The sequence below is a fragment of the Portunus trituberculatus genome, chromosome 33, assembly GCF_017591435.1.
Source record: "Portunus trituberculatus isolate SZX2019 chromosome 33, ASM1759143v1, whole genome shotgun sequence".
NCBI classification, from domain to species: Eukaryota; Metazoa; Arthropoda; class Malacostraca; order Decapoda; family Portunidae; genus Portunus; species Portunus trituberculatus.
In genome coordinates, this window is record NC_059287.1 from 17,267,854 (window position 1) to 17,290,133 (window position 22,280).

General features: G+C 47.5%; 2 protein-coding genes across 2 annotated transcripts in view; both read right to left on the minus strand.

Moving 5' to 3' along the window:
- Nucleotides 1–22,280, minus strand: part of LOC123512265 (tRNA-dihydrouridine(16/17) synthase [NAD(P)(+)]-like) — an 87,604-nt gene that overhangs the window by 15,575 nt on the left and 49,749 nt on the right. The window contains 2 exon segments of the mRNA XM_045268548.1: nucleotides 1,313–1,425; nucleotides 1,733–1,853. Coding sequence (XP_045124483.1) covers nucleotides 1,313–1,425; nucleotides 1,733–1,850 — 231 coding nt within the window. The 5' untranslated portion in view covers nucleotides 1,851–1,853.
- Nucleotides 3,040–14,395, minus strand: LOC123512263 (palmitoyltransferase ZDHHC1-like). The gene has a single exon (XM_045268547.1). The coding sequence runs from the start codon at nucleotides 13,687–13,689 to the stop codon at nucleotides 11,809–11,811; it is 1,881 nt and encodes a 626-aa protein (XP_045124482.1). The 5' UTR covers nucleotides 13,690–14,395; the 3' UTR covers nucleotides 3,040–11,808.

The window sequence follows — 22,280 nt, forward strand, 5'->3', positions numbered from 1 at the left end:
GGCGATAAAAAGAGGGGACAAAAAAGAGTAGAGAGGAGTGATGGATGAATTCGATGCCTGGGGTGGGGACGTCTGGCCACTCACGCTCCTCCCTGGAATCTTAATCGCCTGGTTGCCTTTAAACTGTAGAATTCCCTGTCTGATCCTATTTTTATCCTATTTTTTCATCATCCTATTTTTCTGATCCTATTTTTGAGATCCTATTTTTCTGATTCTATTTTTCTGATTCCATTTTCAGATTTTATTTTATGATCCTATTTTTCTTATCCTATTTTTCTAATCCTATTTTTCTGATTCTATTTTTCTCATCCTATTTTTTTCATCCTATTTTTATGATCCTACTTTCTGATTCTATTTTCTTTCTTTTTTCAGTCTTGCTACGGAATTTGAGAGGATCAAGACACCAAGACAAGAAGCGCCACATTCAGAAAGGCTTCGCTCTCTCACCGTGACCATTTCCAAAGACTACAGAGGCGATTGCAGAGTTCTAAAGAGTAGAGGACACCAAACCTGATAGGGGATAAACTGCCAGGCGCCGGATACACACTACAGCACAGCCCCCCTTCCTCCCCCCAACACACACATATATACCCTACCTTCCCCCTCCCCTGCCTTGCCTTCGTCTCTTCTGTTAACCTGTCCTTTGCTACCCTGTCCTACCTTGTAAATATGAAAATAATACTTGTCCTGTTGATAGTGCAGAAAACTTGTTAGCATGTCACTGAAATTACAGAAACACCCTTAAAATCCTGTGTCACTTCAACTAGAGCCTTTAAAAAGAGTGTTTGTCCTGTTGGTGAGGCAGAAAACTTGTTAACATGTCACTGAAATTACAGAAACACCCTTAAAAACCAGTGTCACTTCAACTAGAGCCTTTAAAAAGAGTGTTTATCCTGTTGGTAATGCAGGAAACTTGTTAACATGTCACTGAAATTACAGAAACACCCTTAAAAACCAGTGTCACTTCAACTAGAGCCCCTGGAAAATAGTGAAGGTGCGGTGTTGAAGTGTTTTAGAATGGAGCTAAGACACCAAGACACCAAGACACCAAGACACCTACCAGATAGAACTGAAGGGGATTTTATGCTTTTACTTTCCTATTTATTACCTCAATGAGAGTTTTTGGATGAGAATCTAAGAGTATTGAAAGCCATGCTGGAGAACATTATAGGCGCGGTTTGATCCTATCCGTTTTTCTTCTAATTAGGAAGACAAATTAGGCATGTTTATTGTTACTATTGTTAGTTTTCTTTAGTTCTTACATTCCTCCTGAACTATTATATTATTATATTATTATGAATCGATGACCCACCTGGACGATGAGCGGGCGGTCCTCGGGGCAGGAGGCGAGGTTCTCCCGCCTGTACCGCGCATCCTTGACGAAGACGTGGGCGTGCAGCATGGGCGTGTAGCACAGCTCGGTACCTGCGGGACACTGCGTTACCTTCACACACACACACACACACACACACACACACACACACACACACACACACACACACAAAGGTGTATAAAAACATGAATAAATGGATAGTTTAATAACATCCCTACACGCACACAGATTTTAAGTAGATAGACAGATAGACAGTTTATTGACCCACACACACACACACACACACACACACACACACACACACACACAAAGGCGCTTCTATTTTCGTCAGTCTCTACCTTTCATAATTCACAGCAGGTAAGGTCAGCGCCACGCCTCGCCTCCGCCTGCCACACTCACCGTAGCGTCGGGACAGCAGCCGCCACGCCAGCTCAGAGGCGTCCACCATTGGCGCCACCGCCAGCCGCGCACCACCCAGGGTCTCCCGCCAGAAGTCGTACCCACGCGGCCCCGGCATCACCTGAGGGAGGAGGGGCTGCTATGAAGGAAGGCTGATGAAGGGGTACTAAATAGATGACTGCAAGAGACACAGGAAATGAACTCATACTAAACACAGGCACAGTTCCCCAAAATCAAGGAAATCTACAAAGTAAAAGAAAAAAAGTATAGTGTTCTCTAAAAATTTATGAACACAATGGTAACTTTCATCCCTATTCACCCAACATTCACCGTCTCCATTGGAACACACTCCCCTACACACTCTCCTGGGATCAATGGTGCTATTCCCACCCTCATCTGCATTCAGGCTCCTTACCTGGGCATGGAACACACTCGTCGTCCACAGGTGTGCCATCGCGGGTCCTCGCCGCGACTGCATGGCTTTCTAACACACCTGCGGCTGCCAACAATGGGAAACTGCCGACACTACAGACCCTTGGCGGGACCTGGCCAGGAAATCAACGCAAGTTTCTATGACTTTCTGGCCGACATTCCCGAGAGTGTGCACGGCTGCAGCAGACGAGCGGGAGCGGTGACAAGTTACTTAACCAAGCCCTACTGCCCTGTTCTCCTTCTGCTCTGCGCTGGTTGCCAACAGTTGACGCGGCAACACGGGCAACACTCGTCATCCAAGACCATTACCAGCTGCCTGCAATTACTGTTCAATACTGTTACCTGCGAATGGTGACGTCCTCCAAGCTGCAGGAATCGTTACCCCCACACTCGTTACCATCAGCAGTGCCAGTGACACAAAGCACGTCTGCGCCGCCTTCAGCGTGCCACACGTGCACGGCGAGGGGATGCCGGGTCGCCTTGATGCTGATGGACACACAAAGCGGTATAACTTCAAAGCGACGGCCTCAGGTAAGGGCGGATGGCGCCGCCTCGCTGTTCCGCTCCATTTTGAGCCAGACGCCGCCAGGGACCCCCAGCCTCGCGGCGCCGCCGTCCAGAGTCTCATTCTGTCTGTGTCTGCTTCCTCCAAGAGAGTTTTCATGGCACAGAGAGATCTCAATCTGCGCCTGATCTATGGCGTGCATGGCCCACTAAACAAAATGCATCTTTCTTCTTTTTTTTCAATTTAAACTTTTGAATAGGCGGCTATCTAGGCCAGGCACGGCGCAGACAGTGTGTGTGCCGCTGCTGTTGCTGCTGCTGGCCTGGAGCTGCTGGAAGTGTTGGGGGAAGGGGGCAATAACACCAACAAGGAGTTTTGAACTTTATTATTCAAAGTAGTTACATGTCTCAGTCCTTCAGAACGGCAATAGTTTACATCTTTACAAAACGATATGATACAAAACCCTCATTCTCAGTGTTAGGATAAACCGGGTCGGGTTGGCGGAGTGTTGAGCGGGCCGCTGGCGGGCCCGGCCTCGCTACCATGCCGGCCGGGCCGCCACGTCGCCAAGTGTGTGTCTCGCTTGTCGCTGCGTCGTGTGCCGTGACTACATTGGTCAACTACACAAAAAGGACTGAATTTGGAACTAAATGCCGTGACGCTACCATGCTTCCGAGAATGTCTAAAATTAGTAAGTAAAAAAGTTGGCACATAAATTAAGTTATTCTCCACAGAGCTCTTGGTCACTCCTGACGATCGCCTGGCGGAGAGGAGAGCGGTGAGGTACAAGCCGCCGCCACTCCTCCACCACCACCACCACCACCACCACCACCACCACCACCACCATTGCACTCACTACCCTCTCCCAAAACACAACGGTTACAAGCACCACCACTAACACCGCGCCATTACAACCGTGAAACACCATCATGTGGATTCCTGTGGCGTCCCCATCACGTTCAAACAATTGAGCATCCCACTTATTATGTCCCAATGGAAGTGGCGGAGGCAGAAGTGGTGGTGGTGGTGGTGGTGGTGGTGGCAGCAGCAACAGTCCTGGAGCTAATTAATACATATTTGTACTTTTTTTTAATTCATGAAGGCAAAAAAAAAAAAAAAAGACAAGAGAGTGACCGCCCCAGCAGAGAGGGAGGCAGCTCACCACACAGAAGGGTAAACACGCCAGAACAGTGACCAGGAACATGCCGAAAAAATATATATATAAAAAAAGGAAGAGAAACAATCCACGCGGTAAAAGTACCTGACCAACCAACCAAGGGAGTGTTGAGGCTGACTGAGTTCACTGATGTGCAGGAAGTGGCTGATGCGCCCGTTAAGGCAAGTGATCGCTGATATGGCTCGAGATATCTGGGTTAGAAGGACCTTGCGGCTCCAGCGCGGCGGCAACCGGCACACCGCGCCAGGCCTCGACCTGTGCTGGCCCTGACGGTGGCTCCCGCACCACCAGGCGTGAGAGTGAGGCTCGGGAGGTCACGGTGAGCAGCATTTTGCTTGGTTTCCGCACCCAACAGTGATAGGAAGTTGGTGATAAACTATCAAGGCCTGAGTTTGTTGAGTTTATAATGAAACACCGCCATTTTTCTCATCTCGGAGGTAATAACCAGAATTTATAGGCCGTTGACTATAAATTCTCCTCCTGATTTTGGGGAGAATTTATGGAGCTTTATTCCACCAAAAATATTTATTAAGCCAAAGTTTCGTGGTCTGTGTGTTTGCCTGGCCGGTGTCGTATTCTCGCGGGTACTGGTGCCATCCTTGGCCTCACGCTCACTCCTCGCGCCGCGGAGAGCCTCGCCGCCGCCCGCAGGTGAGATCGAAGACATAATAACCTATCCCGTGGGGAGAGAACTACAGCGGCGCCACGGAGCAGGACGCGCCGCAAGGGACGTGTGCCGCTGAGGGAAGAAAGGAGACAGCTATCACAGGAATCTGCCCATCCGATATAAAGTTACGGGGGGTTTCACTTTCTACAAAGGGTCACTTCTCTACGACGATAACAATCACTAACTGTAGTAAAGCTGCTGCTGCTGCTGCTGCTGCTGCTGACTACACAACTAGATACGCGGGGCGGGCACAGAGCCGCGGCCCGCTGAGCTACCCACCACACTGTCACGAGTCACGACAAACACAACCCGACGGCTACTCTAGTTCCTAGCGGCTTGTGTATGCAGCTACCGAAGCAGGCACCATCTACAGACTTGCTCTAAGGCGGCTACTGACTACTGGGAGGAGTGGCCCCCGCCCCTCCCCCACCTACTCCTCCAGCCTCACGCCTCTAGCCTTCCGTGCCTCACCCGATCCATCTCCCGGCTCTCCTGAGGGTGACTCTCAGGGTGACACCACTTCATAACAATAACAACCATACAATAACAACAATAACAACAACGACAACAATTCCTCGCAACCACAGGACACGACAACCACGCTCGCCCTCTCCCCTTCCCTTCAACATTAATATAAAACAGTCCACGAGATTTCGGATAAGTCCAGAATGAGTCCAAATGAATACAAGAAGGTTCAAATTCAGTTCAAGAGTGTTCAGGTAGAGTCCAGGTGGTCTAGATTAGGTCCAGCAGTGTTCAGGCAGAGTCGAGGCCCACGTTGAATTAATGAAGCACACGTGAATTAAAACGAGCCCGAAAAAGTCTTGGAAGATTTAAATTGTGTCCAACTAAGTTCAAATCCTTCAAGAAAATGCAACTTTGAGTCCATATGAGTCTAAAAGAATCCTGATGGGTTTAAATTGAGTCCAAATAAGTTCCAGTGACGGTCTCCACAGCAACTAGCCACTTACCTAACCCTGACTACCCAGGTGAGTCCCAGGTTAGTACAGGTAAGACCCCATCCACGTGCCAACCCGCGGAGCTCCAGCTGAAGATCAATACCTGGCCAGCACAACCTATTCCCGCGCTGTATAATTTATCGCCTTAGAAATAAATTCTTCCATTAGTCTAATATGAAGTCTGGGAAGGGATGAGTCTCCTGCGCCATCGATAGGTAGACTGGCTTGATCTGTTCCAATCCTCTATAGTTAACATGAAAGTGACATCAGGAAAGCTTGTGTGATATGGAGTTTTTATCAGTCTATGAAGATTTTACATTTTATTATTGTTATTGTTTTTTTTTTTTGTTAACGATAGACTAACAAGCTTTTTCCTTTCTTTTCACCACTGACCATTTTTCTTTTCTCGCGATCTGTTGTTCATCTTGTGTGAAATGGAGTTCTTATCAATCTATCAAGTTATATTATATTATTATTATTTTTTTTTAACGATAGACTAACAAGCTTTTCCTTTCTTTTCACCACTGACAGTCTTTCCCCCGCGTTCTATTGTTCATCAGGAAAAGGTGTAACTCAGTACTCGAAGTGAACTGAACTCAAGATGTGAAGAGATAGATGTTATGGCAATATTCATATGTTCTTCACATCATCCGATATAAAGACATTACTAATTGCTCAGAGGAGATTAATGTTAAGGTCATGTTGGCGTGAGAGTGTTCTGCAGTTAACCAATGAATTCTAAACACCAGTAACGAGTCAAGATGTTTTACGGTAATGGCGTTCTCGTGTTGTTCAGTTCGTCAGGATGTGTTCTCGTGTTCTCCATTTCGTCAGGTATAAACAGAATATTTTAGTAAGTGGTGCCTGGTGTGTGGATGAGTTTGTTATGGTAATGGTGCCGAAGTGAGGCTGGTTCTGTGAATGGCTGTCAATATGGCGGCGAGGCGGGCGCGATAAATAGAAGGTGCTTTATTTATTGGCAGCGTTGCCTTGGCGGTGCAAGGTCACGGTGGTCGCGGGAGTATTGACTGCACACTCCCGCCCCGAGCACCAATAAATAATAGCGGTCATTAGGCAGCAGCTCGAGTCACCTTCCTGGTAATGCTAATGAATGTATGAGTTGTGGACATTAAGTTGTGAGAGCTTTTAAAAATACACGTTTCACGATATTATGCAAGATGGCTAACTTCTATAACAGGCAAGAAGTTTAGATGTAAAAGTTAGGTTAGCTTCGTGGAGAGAAGGTAAATAGAGAGGATTTCAATAAGCAGTTTTGAAAGTAAGAAAATTTATACAAATTGTTCAGAGCATGTGGAATATGCAGTGAATTTAAATAACTTGTTTCGAAAGTAAGAAACAATGTACACAAAATGTTCTGAATACGTAAAAAAAAAAAAAAAAAAAAAAAAACTTCCCATGAAAACAAAACAAAACAAAGCAAAAACTAATAAAGGAAGAAAAAACAAATCTGATTCAAATAATTTCCCAGCATTACTAATTCCACAAAACAAGCAGAGTGTTGGCCAGGCCGTCTCGAGAGATCCACCTAGCGGCGACTCAACAAACTACTTCGCTCGCCGCGTGAATATGAGGTCAAGTCTTAATTAGGGCGCAGGAAACACTCAGTAAGTCACCGCGGGAACAGAAATAATCACCTCAAGGTTGCACAAGGCTGTCATTACCTATTAATTCATTAGTCTTTTATAAATAATCCCTCTGATCGACACGGCTTCACCTCAGGCTCAGCAAAACAATCCGGGGCAAATTTAGAGAATAATTTTTAACCCCTTCAATAATGAGACGCATTTTTACCTTGATTTTTTTGGATACAATTAGACAATTTTATTTGCATTATGAAGGCATATGGAGGTCAAAAGATTAATGGCCAGAGTCTTTTGCTATTCTAATCCCAAAATATGTTTCTGAAGCTGTATAAAATCGTCAAATAGTAACTAGAATGAATATGAAAACGCGTCCTGGTACTGAAGAGATTAAGACAACAGTGAGACCAAAATGAGTGATTTCTGAAGTCAATGAAAACAATCTGGGACATAATTAGAGAATGACTTGAAGAGACCACTGGCAGGGAAAAAGAGAGGAAATTTAACCTTTATCAACAGAACAATCACGTGTCTGTCAAGATAATTATTTGAAGAGACAAGTGACAGCAAAAGGAAAGAGGAAATCAAAATAATCTTAAAAGACAACTAGAGGAAAACGTGAGAGGAAATTAATCTTTATCGACAAAATATTCACGCCATGTCTAGATAATTATTTTAAGAGACAACTGACAACAAAAAGAGTGAGGAAATGAAAATAACCTTCAGACAACTAAGGGGAAAAGGCAAAAATTAACAAAATATTCACGCCATGTCTAGATAATTATTTTAAGAGACAACTGACAACAAGGAAGAGGAAATCTGAATAATCATCTTAAGAGACCACTAGGAGGAAAAGAGGAAATTAACCTTTATCAACAAAATATTCACGTCGATGTCAAGATAATAATTTGAAGACCCAACTGATATCAAACGAATGGAGGAAATGAATCTCTTAAAACAATCACATGAAGTTTCGAATATAATCTTAAACGACCACTGGCAGGAAAAGGTGATAGGAAATTATGTAAACTTTATCAAGAGGGAAGTTTCAAGACATAATGCTCCTTAATTTTGGCTAATTCTTTACTAATTTTAGGGAACCAGCACTCAAGTGGGCCTTTTTTTCAATATTCAGTTACCCTTGGCTGGCTTCCCTCCTGCATAAAAAAAAAAATAATAATAATAATAATCACACACTTGTCTAAATATTTGTTGGAAGAAGACCACTAACAAGATGGAGTGAGAAAAAATACTAAAACTTAAAAGAAAATCAATCAATACATAAGCTAATGCGAGTTTGGAGTTTGTTTTTGCCAATCACCAGTCCCTTCAAACACCCAATCAAATGTCACGTGCATTCAGTCAGCAGCAGCAGTTGTCCAATCAAGAATCAAGTTGTCACCATCAAAATTTGTCCAATCACGAGTGTCCAGACCTCAAAAAACTGTCTAATCATGTCTCCAGTCCTCGAAAACCTGTCCAATCATGTTTCCATTCCTCAAAACCCTGTCCAATCATGTCCCAATCTTCGAAAAACTGTCTAATCATGTTTCAAATCCTCAAAAACCTGTCCAATCATCTCCCAGTCCTCAAAAAAACGGTCTAATCATGTCTCCAATCTTCGGAGAACTGTCCAGTTATGTCTCTAATCCTCAAAAAGGCAGTTAATCATCCGTTTCCAATCCCCCCAAACAGCCAATCCCTAATCACTAACAAACCATCCTTCCCTCTCACCACATCACCACACCAATCAACAGGAACGTTCACGAATCACTAATCACTAATCACTAATCACCAGTCAACAATACCACAGAGAAGAAATGAAGAGCTAATCACACATACGGACACACACACGGACACACACACGTACACCCACAGCGTCACCCTCAGGAACTCCACCAATCAGCTTCCATAGACTCGTGACATCACCAAGTTACAGCATTAACAACCCAACAACCCACCAATAACAATTCAGCACCTGGGGCGTGGACATCACCATCTATAATCACAAAACTCTACACAAATATAACCTTCAAGACTTACGACGTGGTGCACACAAGAGCCCTTTACTTTCCTATTTTCTTTCACTCGTTTGCTTTTCCTTCATCGCGGCGCATCACTGTGGCAGCTTCGCGTCTCTCAATATGCGTGTCGAGGCTCATTCACTTTCTGTTTACTGCGTCGCCAACACGGGAAGGGACAAAGGCGTTCAGATTACCATATAAACTAGCAATGTGAACGAAACTCTTAGGAAACGACAAACAGAGATGGAATGCACCACCACATATAGAGACAAAGGGCCACGTTATGAAACACATCCGCGCCATCCACCTCTGCTACATTCAAAAGCCTCTATTTGAAGATACACGGGTTTCTAAGGGTGTTTTTGTGGTTCTATTGACAGATTAACAAGATCTCTACATTATTGACAGGAGAAACACTCTTTTCAACCCGGCTTATCATCTCTGTGGCATTTGAAAATAGTCAAGGTGAGAGTGCAGAACATTTCAAAACACGGACCAAGAAGGAGGAAGAATAGAGATGTGCTGCGTACATTTAAGGTCTAAGACTCATATTAACTGTTATTGTTTGGTTCCAGCACGTAGACAGACGGGTACTGGACCACCTCTTCCCCTCTACCTTCCTTCTTTTGTTACTGTTAATTCTTCTTTTCTTGCTACTCTACCTTCATTCTGCTACAACTTCTGCTACTCTTTCTACTTCTACCACTCCATCTGCTACTTATTCTGCCTTCCTTCTGTTGCTTTTGTTAATCCTTCTCTTCTTGCTACTCACTACCTTCTTTCTGTCAATCTTTCTACTTCTACTACTCCGTCTGTTACTTTTTTCTTCCTTCTGCCACTCTGTCATCTTGGTTTGGCTTCGTCACCGCATTCTACGTGTAAAATTCCAGATTCCTGTGCGTGTCTTTGAGTGTGAAATAGAAGGAAAAAACTGGCCGGGGGTGAGCGGTGGAGGGAAGAAAACTTTGTGGCGTTAAGGGAGAGCTCAGAGTGAAGAGGGATGTGAGAGAGTGGTGTCTGAGTCCTCCAGTTCAGTGTTTTTCAAAGATTCTCTACTTAGTTGCCAGATTTTGCTTACTGGGTAAAAATGTGAGGTATATGTATTGAGAGTGAGTCCTGAAGTGTGAAAGGGTTCTAGAAGAGTAAGTGCGAGTCTTGAAGCGTGACAAGTTACTGGGGGGGGGGTGTTAAGAGGATCAATATTATTCTCATAAAACGAAGGATGAAGAGAAAAACACAAAAACCTTAAAAAAAAAACTATTTCTCTTTAACATTTGGCCATAAATTGTAAAGGAAAAACAGGAAATCAAATGTCCTACCTTGAACATCTTGACTTTCCCCTTTCGGAAGCGTTCAACTTGTGTGAAAAAGACGAAGACGAAGAAGAAGAAGAAGCAGGAGAAGAATAGGAAGAGTTACGACTGATGGTTGGAGGCATTTTTCAAGACTGGGAATGTTAATCAAGTCTTTAAAGATGAACAATGGGAAAGAAGAGAAGGGGCAGTTGTGAGCCTGGAGAGAGTCTGTAGTGGTGCTTAAACTGCCTTTGTGGGGGCGCGGGAGTGTTCTTCCTAGCGCTGGTGACGGAGTGGTGGGGCTTGTAAGGGTATGGGGGAGTTGAAGGACATGTTTTGACGTAGGAATGAAGTGGTTTTCAATAGTAGAGAGTGATTTTAATGGGGACTGAAGGAGCGGTGGGGCATCTTTGAAAGGAACGGAAAGTGTCAGGGTGGTTCGTGCACCACTTCACCAAACCATTCACTTGCCTTGCATGGTCCAGTGACTCGAGATTAAGATGAAATATTATAATTATTGCCTTAAACCCACGAATGTTAGGTCCCTTAAACAGCTGCACTTTGCCTGTGTGTGTGTGTGTGTGTGTGTGTGTGTGTGTGTGTGTGTGTGTGTGTGTGTGTGTGTGTGTGTGTGTGTGTGTGTGTGTGTGTGTGTGTGTGTGTGTCGTGAGGGGAAGGGGGGTGGGGATGTCTGCCGTTGTACCTACACACACTCAAGGTTCAGCGGCCGCAGGTCATGTGTCACGTGTGTCGGTCTTAGTTTTATGTGAGAGAATCAAGATAAACTATTGCCTTGTGATGGAGTCCTGACCAAAGGTTCAACCAGCGAGGCGCGGCCTCTCCAGCGTCACGGGGCCTCGAGGAGGACACTGGAACTGTTGGTGAGGGAGCAGCTACCCGGCGGCACTCCTCCCCTGGGTGGCGCCTCAGCCTCCGCCAGGACGATGCAGCGCGAGGGATGATGCAGCGGAGCCCGACGCCACCTACTCTACACGTGCCTAGTGAAGCTGGCGGGAGGGACTGCTGCCTACACACACTAGGAGAGGTTGGCACGGGCGAAACGGTGCATCGGTCAGTGAAGAGAAGAACCGGCGGGCAGCCCTTGGCGCCGCTGCCCGCCAGCAGGAAGCATCGGTCGGGCACCGGAAAGAGCGTTGGCACGACTCACATCTGGTCCACAGAGTAACACTCGCAAGTGTCGCCGCCGCCACGGCACGCGGTTCACCAGTCTCACTGTTTCCACATAAGAATATACTATATTAGCATCAAATTGCCAGTTCCTCTTTAAAATATTTTGGCAGTAATAAAAGTGTCATGAGCATCAGTATGAATGTCAAAGGCCAGTTCAATATGTTTGTGTCACAGACGAGTCACATTCACCGAGGGAACCGCGGACGAGGCGCGGATCACCCCGTGCTACATGTGCAGCTCCACGTGAGTCGCCTCGCCGTTCTGGGGCTGCGCGGCGCGCGCCAGACAGGACTGGGAGGTGACCGCGGTGCTCTTGGGGCTCTGCGACACGCCACTGCCACCCTCCGGTCCGCCCTCTCCTGCCGCCGCGCCGCTGTTGCCACTGGGCAGCGAGATGGTCCTTCCATAGTAACTGTTAGTGTCACCCGCCGTGCCGTTCATCTTCACTCGACTGATCACGCTGTGCCCGTTGGCGCGCCGCGTCACGTCAGCGCCGCCCACCAAAGGACTCACCTTGGTGGGCGTGTGAGGGACGCGCCCCGGACTGGCCCGCGGGCTGCGGCCCGGACTGTGGGCGGGACTGGCAGCAGGACTGGGGGTGCCACTGGTCTCCTCACGGATGGCACGCACGGTGGGTGGACTGGGCACCGTCTGGTCGCACTCCTTGATGGGGGACAGGTGCGGCGCGATGCTGGAGCGGACGCGGCGCCGCGAGGGCCTGGGACGAGGCAGAGGCATCGCTCGCACCTCACCCTCCTCCTCCACCGAGAATTCGCTCACCGCAGAGGACACCGTGCGGCTCAGGGAGCGCATCTGCGCCCTGGACCGCACGGATTGGATCTGCGGCAGCTGCGGTACTGACGAGATCCGAGCCGGGGGCGTCCTGGGTGCCGTGTTAGTAGGCGACACCATGTTGGACACGCCCCGCCCGCCCTGTTGCTGCGGCTGGAGGCGTGAGGTCTGGCCGTGGTGGGGGCTCTTCCCCACCCCCGGGGACCGAGCGTCCTCTGAAGGCGTTGTGGGGGAGAGTCCAGGTGTGGAGGCAGCGGAAGACCGGGGAGACCTGATGGCTGTGGTGGTGGTGTTGAGGGAATCGACGGATACGGTGGACAGAAGGGCGGTGTCGGTGGTGGAGGAGGGAGTGATCTGGTTGTTTGGTGCTCGCCGAGTCACCGCCCAGCCACACACGGCGCCCTCCCTCTCCGCGGCGCCGTCCCGCCCGTAAGTGCTGAAGGAGTGCGCCGAGTTTGAGCCTCGCAGGTGGTGGCCGCGGATGTACTCGTAAGTGGTGAAGCCCAGGAATATGATGTAGGCATGGAAGGCCGCGAGGTGTACCAGCAAGACCTCCGCCACCAAGGCCACGGAGAACAACGTTGACAGCAGCCCGATGAAGGCGCCGTCGTAGACCAGAGCACCAAAGATGGAGAAGTGGCAGTAAGGCGCCCCCTCAGAGCACGTGAGGGAGGCGTCGTCGTCATCGTCGTCGCCAGCTCCAGACCTCCGCTGCGTGGCCTGCTGGGGTCTCGGTTCTTCCCACGGGGACAAGTACTCCTTCTTAAAGTAATAGAGAACAATCTCGGCGAGGCAGGTCCCCATAACTAAGAGGCAGGCCAGGATGGCTGTCAGGACGCAGGCCAGAAAGATACGGTAGTTGCGGCGACCCACGCAGTGGTTCAGCCACTTACAGTGGTGGTCGAACACGTCCACACATTTATTGCAGGCGCTGCAGTGCTTGGTCCTGCTGGAGGTGATCGTTATGTTGCACAGGTGGCACCGACCGTTCTCAATCACATGACTGTGCACGTTGCGATCAAACTCCGGCACCTGCTGGCGGTCCTTGCGCGCCCTCAGCTGCGGGTCAGCAGGGTCCAGGGCAAGGGCGAGGGCGTGTGTGAAGACGTGAACGACGAAGACCACGCCGGTGACCAGTGCAAGGGGTAAGGCCAGGCGAGAGTGGAGGGCGGGGAGGACGGCGCCGTACATGAGGGAGGTGAAGCTCACCATCACCAGCCACGCCAGCACCTGCTGCGGGTGGAGCGGCAGCTGGAGGCCGTGCACGCGGCGCACGCGGCGCGGGCCCGCCCACCACGGCCGCCCGTCACCCATCGCACACCACCATCGTCACCGCCCCTGCCCCTCCGTCCTTGGGCAGCACCCCACACCGGCCAGTGCCGCCCCCACCAGCAGGGTCCTCCACCAGGGCAGAAAAGGGCACTCAGGGGCGTGAACGGCGCTCTGCCCCGGCCCGGTTTAGGGAGGGCAGAGGGGTAGCCGCGGACAGCATGCTGGGTCACGCTGCACGGCCACGCCTCACATATAAGCACACATACAAACACACAGCCGCACACTCACGGCACGGAACACTCCACAACAATGTTTCAAGTACAGTGTCTCTGTGGAACCTGCAAAGAAATACTGACCAATGAACACTGTCGTCGCAATGAGCTTGTCTGTTCATATTATGACATCACCGCGCACACTGTCTGGCGCGGCTCAAGGTGACAGCACATCACCACACAGGCAGCCCCGAGGGAGGCCATGCAAACACGCACGCCACTACCACTGCAGAGACACGCCAAGTCCCGCACCGCGTCACACTACACCAGCAGTTCCGTGTTACTCGCTGTAACAAGGAACAAGAGCACAGTGCAACGCCGCACCCACTACACTGCACCGCCGCCTGTGTCCTGACGGCCCGGCACACCACACCACCACGCCACTAACGGCACCGCCACTACCAGCCACAGGCACCACGCGGCACAAATAAAACATGATCACAACAAACTCACCGTGACGACCTCCCTTCCTTCTACTTTGGCTCCCTCCCTCCTTACCAGCATCTCTTACTTCCTCCCTTTCTTCTTTCCTTCCCACCCTTTTTACCTCAATTGCTCTCCTTCCCTTCATCCCTCTCTTGCTTTCCTCCTTCCCTTTACCTTACACTCCCTAGTCCCAACCTGCCCACCCACCCACCCACACACCCACAACAACTTATCTCAAGCCCGCCTGAAGCCCCGCCATCTATTGAGCACACTCAGCAACGCGGATCACGTCTGAGAGGCGACACGCTGCTTCGAGAGAGAGAGAGAGAGAGAGAGAGAGAGAGAGAGAGAGAGAGAGAGAGAGAGAGAGAGAGAGAGAGAGAGAGAGAGAGAGAGAGAGAGAGAGAGAGAGTGTGTGTGTGTGTGTGCGTGTTTCTTCGCTGTAGCTAATGAAATAAAGGAACAAAAATAAAGACTCGGCACCAACGAAAGATGTCTTTATACAGCTGGAGTCTGAAGCGAAAAGACGAGGCGATACTGACGCGCTGGAGGGGAATGTCTTTGAGTAACTTTACGCCTCACAGGGGCGAGGAGAGGCAGGGAACGTGAAGACAGAAGAACTAAACTACATCTTGATACGCCAGCTGTTCCTTCACGAGCATTATCTCACAACAGGAAGGAGAGTGGAGTTGAATTTTTCTCTTTTTTTTTCCGTCTTTCTTTACGTCTGAAATAAATAACAAAGCTGACACTAATACGTAGAAGCACACACACGCACGCGCACACGCACACGCACACGCACACGCACACGCACACGCACACGCACACACACACACACACACGTTCCCATCACATGTTACAAAATAGAAGACGCAATAAACCTTTGAAATGTTCGTTCATATACATAATGAAACAGAGAGAGAGAGAGAGAGAGAGAGAGAGAGAGAGAGAGAGAGAGAGAGAGAGAGAGAGAGAGAGAGAGAGAGAGAGAGAATATTACCTCGTGCACAAATCTAACACTTCCCTCACCTATCTCTCCCCTTCCTTTTTTACTCCAATTTTCTCTTTCTCTCTTACTCCTTTCCTGCATTTCGACTTCCTCCCTATATTCCTCTTTCCTTTCTCCTTACGTCACCTTGAAACGCTACGTCAATAAGTCAAGTCTCTCTCTCTCTCTCTCTCTCTCTCTCTCTCTCTCTCTCTCTCTCTTGGTCGAGTTAAAAACATCTGCCAAAAACACAAAAGGAAAAAAAAAAAGTATCAGCAAAAAACAGTGAATTTCTTCTATAAATATCGTCTATTTTAGGAAACCACGAGTTATTTTTGTCGTGTTCAGGAAGAGTAAGGAATGGATTGACTGGGAAAAGAGATGGAGGGGATTCTATTTATATATATACAAGTAATCTTTCTTTTGTTTGATTTTTTTTTTTTTTTGCTTATTATTATTATTTGATGTAATTTGTCACTGGAGCAAAGAAAAAGACTATAAACGAGAAGGGAAGGTATTATATTTCAGATTTACTATTTTTTTTAAGAGCATTCTATATATATACACATTTTTTTTTCTTTTTTACTTTTTTTCCTTATTATTATATGATATAATTTGTCACTAGAGCAATGAACAAAACTAAAAACGAGAAGGGAGAGTATTACATCTTATATTTACAGTCAATATTTCTTCTTATCATTCTTATCTGATGAAATTTTGTCACTGGAGTAATAAAAAAAAAAAAACACTAAAAACGAGGAAGGGAACTATTACATTTTAGATTTGCTGTTTTCTTTTTCTTTCATTCTTATTCACAATCTTTCGCTACTATTTCGTTCATCTTTCCTTGACCACTAACGACTCAGCAACGACTCTTTTTTTTATTTATACCATGTGGGTTTTTCACGGGAATTTATGTGGTACCTCCTATCTCGAAGCCCACCCGCTAGGAAACCGTAGCCCCGGGAGAGGAAGCCCAACCTACACTCGGACCGTGGACAGGATTCGAACCCGTGCGCTTGGAGACCCCTCGGACCCCAAAGCATGCATGGTTCCACTGTACCACGGCGGCTCAGCTACGACTCGAGTTCTACAGTATATCAATTGTAACATCCATTTTTAAACCTTATTTCTCATCAGTGCTTGTAAAGATTTGATTCATTCCTCTTTTAATAGAGTGATTGCATATGAGAAAGAGTGATTTTAGTCATGTATTCTGCGTCACTCTTCCTCTTCTTTCATTCATACCTGTCTCTCTCTCTTCCTTCATCTGTTCTCTCTTTTTCTTCTTTTCTTCTTTTTATTTCTCGTGATTTGGTAAGTAAGTGGTTTCTCTTCTCAAATTCGTGTTTATTTTTTTCTCTTTCTTTTTTTTTTTTTTCTTTATATTCTTTTCATCGAGTGTTTAGCAAGTGGTTTCTCTTCACTAATTCGTGTCTTCCTTTTTTTTCTCTTCTGTCTCTTTTTTCATCTTTCTTTTTATTCCTGTCTATTCTTCTGTTCGTGTCTTTCCTTCTTTTTTTCTTTTCTGTCTCTTTTTTTCATCTTTCTTCTTTAATTCCTGTCTATTCTTTTGTTTCTTCCTTTTTTTTGCTCTTTTTTCTATTTTTTTTTTATGAAGTGCTCAATTAAATGCTTTTCTTCTTTTATTCGTGTCCATTCTTCTATTTCTTTCTCTTCTTTCTTTTATTCTTTCGCTCTCTTTTATTCTTTCTTTTTTTCCCATCTTCTTTTCATTAAGTGCCCAGAAAGTGCTTTTAAACTCTTAGGATGATTCCATTAGCTTTAATTTCTCTCTCTCTCTCTCTCTCTCTCTCTCTCTCTCTCTCTCTCTCTCTCTCTCTCTCTCTGGCGACGTAAAAACTCACAATTCATACAAACGCTATTGGATACAACATATAAAGGTTTCGATTCCTCTCCTGTGTGGTGTTATCGTGTTGTGCAAAGAATCCAAACGCACCAAAATAGAAGAGAAGAACATTTTACCACGAATTCACGCCGCATTTCTCCTCCTCTCCTTTAAGATTCTTCATTTTTTTTTTATTTACTTATTTTTCCACATACTTTTCTCTCCTCCTCTCTTATTTTATGTAGATGTGGTCTGGAGATAGAAAGATGCGTGTGTGTGTGTGTGTGTGTGTGTGTGTGTGTGTGTGTGTGTGTGTGTGTGTGTGTGTGTGTGTGTGTGTGTGTGTGTGTCTTTTTGTCTGTATATCTGTCTGTCTATCTATCTATCTTTCTACCTGTCTATCTATCTACTTATCTATTTATCTATCTATCTATCTATCTATCTGAGCTAATCTATTATGTGTTAGGCCATTAAATATGTGGTAAGCTCATGATAAGTGTGGTGTGGTGTAGCCCAGTGGTGTGGTGTTGCTGTGGTGATAAGCTACATTCCCATCATTCCAACAATATATAGTGTGTTACGTCAGGTGGTGGTGGTGGTGGTGGTGGTGGTGGTGGTGGTGGTGGTGGTGGTGGTGGTGGTGGTGGTGGTGGTGGTGGTGGTGGTGGTGGTGGTGAGGTCTACAGTCCCAGAGCGGCAGCAGAAGCAAGAACAGCAAGACAAGAGACACATTTCACACTTATGAGTTGCTGAGTAGGAGTGTTTATGTTTATGGTTACTTATTACTGCTTACTTGTGTCCCTGTTGTTGTTGTTGTTGTTGTTGTTGTTGTTGTTGTTGTTGTGGTGGTGGTGGTGGTGGTGGTGGTGGTGATGTTGTTTATGTAATGCGGAACTAAGGTATTGATCATGTTCTTACTGTGTGTGTGTGTGTGTGTGTGTGTGTGTGTGTGTGTGTGTGTGTGTGTGTGTGTGTGTGTGTGTGTGTGTGTGTGTGTGTGTGTGTGTGTGTGTGTGTCGTGATACCGAATGTTGCTACGTGGATGTTGCTATCGTCTTCAAAAGTGACAGTGGTACGTCTCTCTCTCTCTCTCTCTCTCTCTCTCTCTCTCTCTCTCTCTCTCTCTCTCTCTCTCTCTCTCTCTCTCTCTCTCTGTTCCTTCTGTCTGTGTATGACGTACCCGCCACTTGCTCACACTCCAACACACACACACACACACACACACACACACACACACACACACACACACACACACACACACACACACATTACACGCCTCAATGCACATAAACCACAACCACCATCACTCCTGCCACTCCAAAGGTCGATAGCAAGTCCACCAAGCGTCACAAAACCACAAAAAGGCAAAAATAAAAGAAAAAAAAAGCATCACTAACTTAAAAAACACACAAAGAAATCATCCTAATAACACACACAAAAAAAAAAAGTAATAAGGATTAACTTTTACCCAAGATTGCAAAAAGTATCGATAAAAAATGACAAAAAGTATAAAGTTTCTGAGTTTTAATGTAAGAGAACTGATTATCTTTCTCAATTCTGCTGGAAGAGAGCTGGGACGAGAGAGAGAGAGAGAGAGAGAGAGAGAGAGAGAGAGAGAGAGAGAGAGAGAGAGAGAGAGAGAGAGAGAGAGAGAGAGAGAGAGTTGAAAGAGAGGGCGGTGGAAGGGGAGGAAACGAGCTGAACGAGGTGGGACGGGTGGGCGGCGCAGACGGGCGGGAAGGACGAAGGTTAGACTGGAACTGAATAGAGAGGGAAAAGGGAGAGGGGAAATGAGAGAGGGGAAAAAGACTGGGAGTGGAAAGAAGCCAACAGAAAGGTAGGAGGGGTCGGGGAAAGAGGCTGAGGGAACGAGACCGAAAGAAAAGGGGGAAAAAAAGGAGGGGAGGGGAGGACAAAGGTGAGGGGAAGCGACGAGGGGAGAGGAGACCATGGGGAGTTAGACCACCGAGGGGAATATACTCGGCTGTGTGAGTGAGGGAAACTGGAAACACGGTGAATCTACTGTTGTGAAACGGATGATAGAGAGAGAGAGAGAGAGAGAGAGAGAGAGAGAGAGAGAGAGAGAGAGAGAGAGAGAGAGAGAGAGAGAGAGAGAGAGAGAGAGAGAGAGAGAGAACTAGAACAAGAAAGAAATGTTATCCCCCCCCTCTCTCTCTCTCTCTCTCTCTCTCTCTCTCTCTCTCTCAGCGTTGTCAAATGATCCTAAACTGACGGCGGGACACAAAAAGCCCTGTAATAACCTCAGCTGACGCCGTAGGGTTTGAGAAAAAGACTCAAAACACAGGCATACTTTTAAACCCTTCCCTTGCACCACCACCACCACCACCACCACCACCACCACCACCACCCAGTATCCCTCCACAACTCAAGCCTAAGAGAATAATCACAACCAGGCTTACCTCTGTGTTATAAGCCAGGCAGCTTTAAACCCTACTACCAACCTAGCACACCCCAATTAATCGGCTGGGGTACCTCTCTCTCTCTCTCTCTCTCTCTCTCTCTCTCTGTCCCCACTCGACCTACAATTCCAGTGCTCATGAAGCTATACATTATGCACGGCTGATGACTCCCATAATTTTAAACCGTCCCTCTCCACTGCACTAACTTACTCCCTGCTATACTCCATACTAGACCCTCCCCGCTGCGGAGGTCAGGGGCACCTCTGCGTCACTCCCTACCATGGACACACGGACACACGGACACACGGACACACCTGAACAATGTGAGAAATATTACCGGATCGTGGGATTAAAGAGATGCACACACGGACACAGACAGACACACACAGATACACACAAGAGACACGTAATGGTGAGCGAGGAGACAAAGACACCAGCAGGAAGAGACCGGAAAGGAAAGAGACGTGGGAGAGATGAGGCGGAGGAAAGGGAGAGGGAGAGGGAGAAAGAGAGGGAGAGGGAGGGGGAGGGGAAGGAAGGGATTGGTAATGAGGTGCCAGGGGTGGAAAAATGATGGCGCGAGAGGACATCTCCTGCAGAATGGAGAGCGGAAGGATACCCCGCCCCCCACGGATGCTGTGACAACCTGGGAGAGAGGGAGACTGGGGGTGGGGATACGAAGCGGGCCCTCCACCCTCCCTGTGACCTGCGGAGTGGGAGTAGAAGGTGGTGGGGATACGAGGCAGGTCCTACACTCTATCACTCCCTGCACCCTCCCTGTGACATTGGGAGTGGGAAAAGGAAGGTGGGGATAAGAAGCAGGCCCTACACTCCCTCCTCCTTCACTCCTTCAGGACAAAAGGCGAGTTTCAGAGTGTAAATGACTTGATTCAGAAGAGGCAAAATTTAATCTATTCAGACAAGCGAGGTGGAGGGAGTGGAGTTAGAGACCGTGCAGTTATTCACGCGGAAAAGTGCTCAGGGGGGCTTGCAAGAGACGGCCATGGGAGCATTGGTGGCGATGGCTTACTGCGCCTCACTCCCCAATGGTACTCTAGCTCGCCTCGCCCGCCTCACAATGGCCCCGTGGCAAAGGCAGCTTCTCAAACGGCCAACAGTTAAGGCTGCAAAAATGTCCAGCGAGAGTGAAGATATTAAATGCCTGAGAGAAATGAAGGCACCAGGGTATTGGGTGGTGGTGGTGGTGGTGGTGGTGGTGGTGGTAATAATAGCAAAGAACATTACCAACACCAACTAAAGTAATGATACAAAAAAAAATGAATAAAAAGAGCAAGAGGAACAAACACAAAAGGAACAAGAACAAGAAGTGGAAAATGTAATAATAATAACAAGGGAGAGAGAGATTGAGACAGACAGACAGACACACAGACAGACAGACAGAGAGAGAGAGAGAGAGAGAGAGAGAGAGAGAGAGAGAGAGAGAGAGAGAGAGAGAGAGAGAGAGAGAGAGAGAGAGAGAGAGAGAGAGAGAGAGAGAGAGAGAGAGAGAGAGAGAGAGAGAGAGAGAGAGAGAGAGAGAGAGAGAGAGAGAGAGAGAGAGAGATACAAGTCCAAGAAATCACGAAAAAAAGTAAATGAAAATAATAAAGTAGGCCGCCACCGCCGCCACCGCCGCCACCGCCACCACCGCCGCCATCGCCGCCGCCGCCGTTGTTGCCACTTCTCAAAAAAGTCAATCTTCTGAGAAAGAGAGACTTAAAAAGAAGGAAAAAAAAAAAGAAACCAGCAACCTTGAATTTTGTGGAATCGCCCCTCCTCCCTCCCTCCCTCCCTCCTCCTCCTCCTCCTCCTCCTCCAGATCCACTGCACCGAGATGGCATTCGTCCAAAGCAATTCTCAACCCTCCCCAACCCTCCAAAACGCTAAGCAACTCCTCGCCATCCTTCTAACCCTTTTCTAACCAATTCCAACCCTTTCTAACCTTTCCGAACCCACTCCAACCCTCTATAACATTCTCAATCCTTCCCAAACATTCCCCAACCCTTCTAAAACCTCGACAACATTCCCACCACTTCTTGATCCACTAAAATATACCACAAGTCTCCCCCACACCCCAACATACCCCAACGCTTCCCAACCCCTCCCCAACACAGGCCTAATATACCCAATGCTTCCTTATTCCTCCCCAATACACCCAAACATACTCAAATCCCTCCCCAACCGTCCCCAACACACCACAGCCTCCCCCATCAGTGGCGCGGGTCAAGGTGGTGGTTATGATGCAGACTAGATGCCAAGACTAAGGATCCGATGGTGTGTGTGTGTGTGTGTGTGTGTGTGTGTGTGTGTGTGTGTGTGTGTGTGTGTGTGTGTGTGTGTGTGTGTGTGTGTGTGTGTGTGTGTGTGTGTTTGTCGTCAGTTCAGGGTAAGATAATCATAACATCTCTCTCTCTCTCTCTCTCTCTCTCTCTCTCTCTCTCCTAGGGGTGTTAATAGAAGTAGTAGTCGTAGTAGTGGTGGTGGTCGTCTTTTTCCACTTTTCTTCTTGACTAACTGGGCTTCCTGCTGCGTGAGGGTCGTGGAGGTCGTGGTGGTGGTGGTGGTGGTGGTGGTGGTGGTGGTGGTCGTGGTGGTGGTGGTGGTGGAGGTCGTGGTGGTGACTGTCGTTTAGGTACTGGTAAAGGTAGAACGACCTACTTCGCGACGGCCATTTCCCT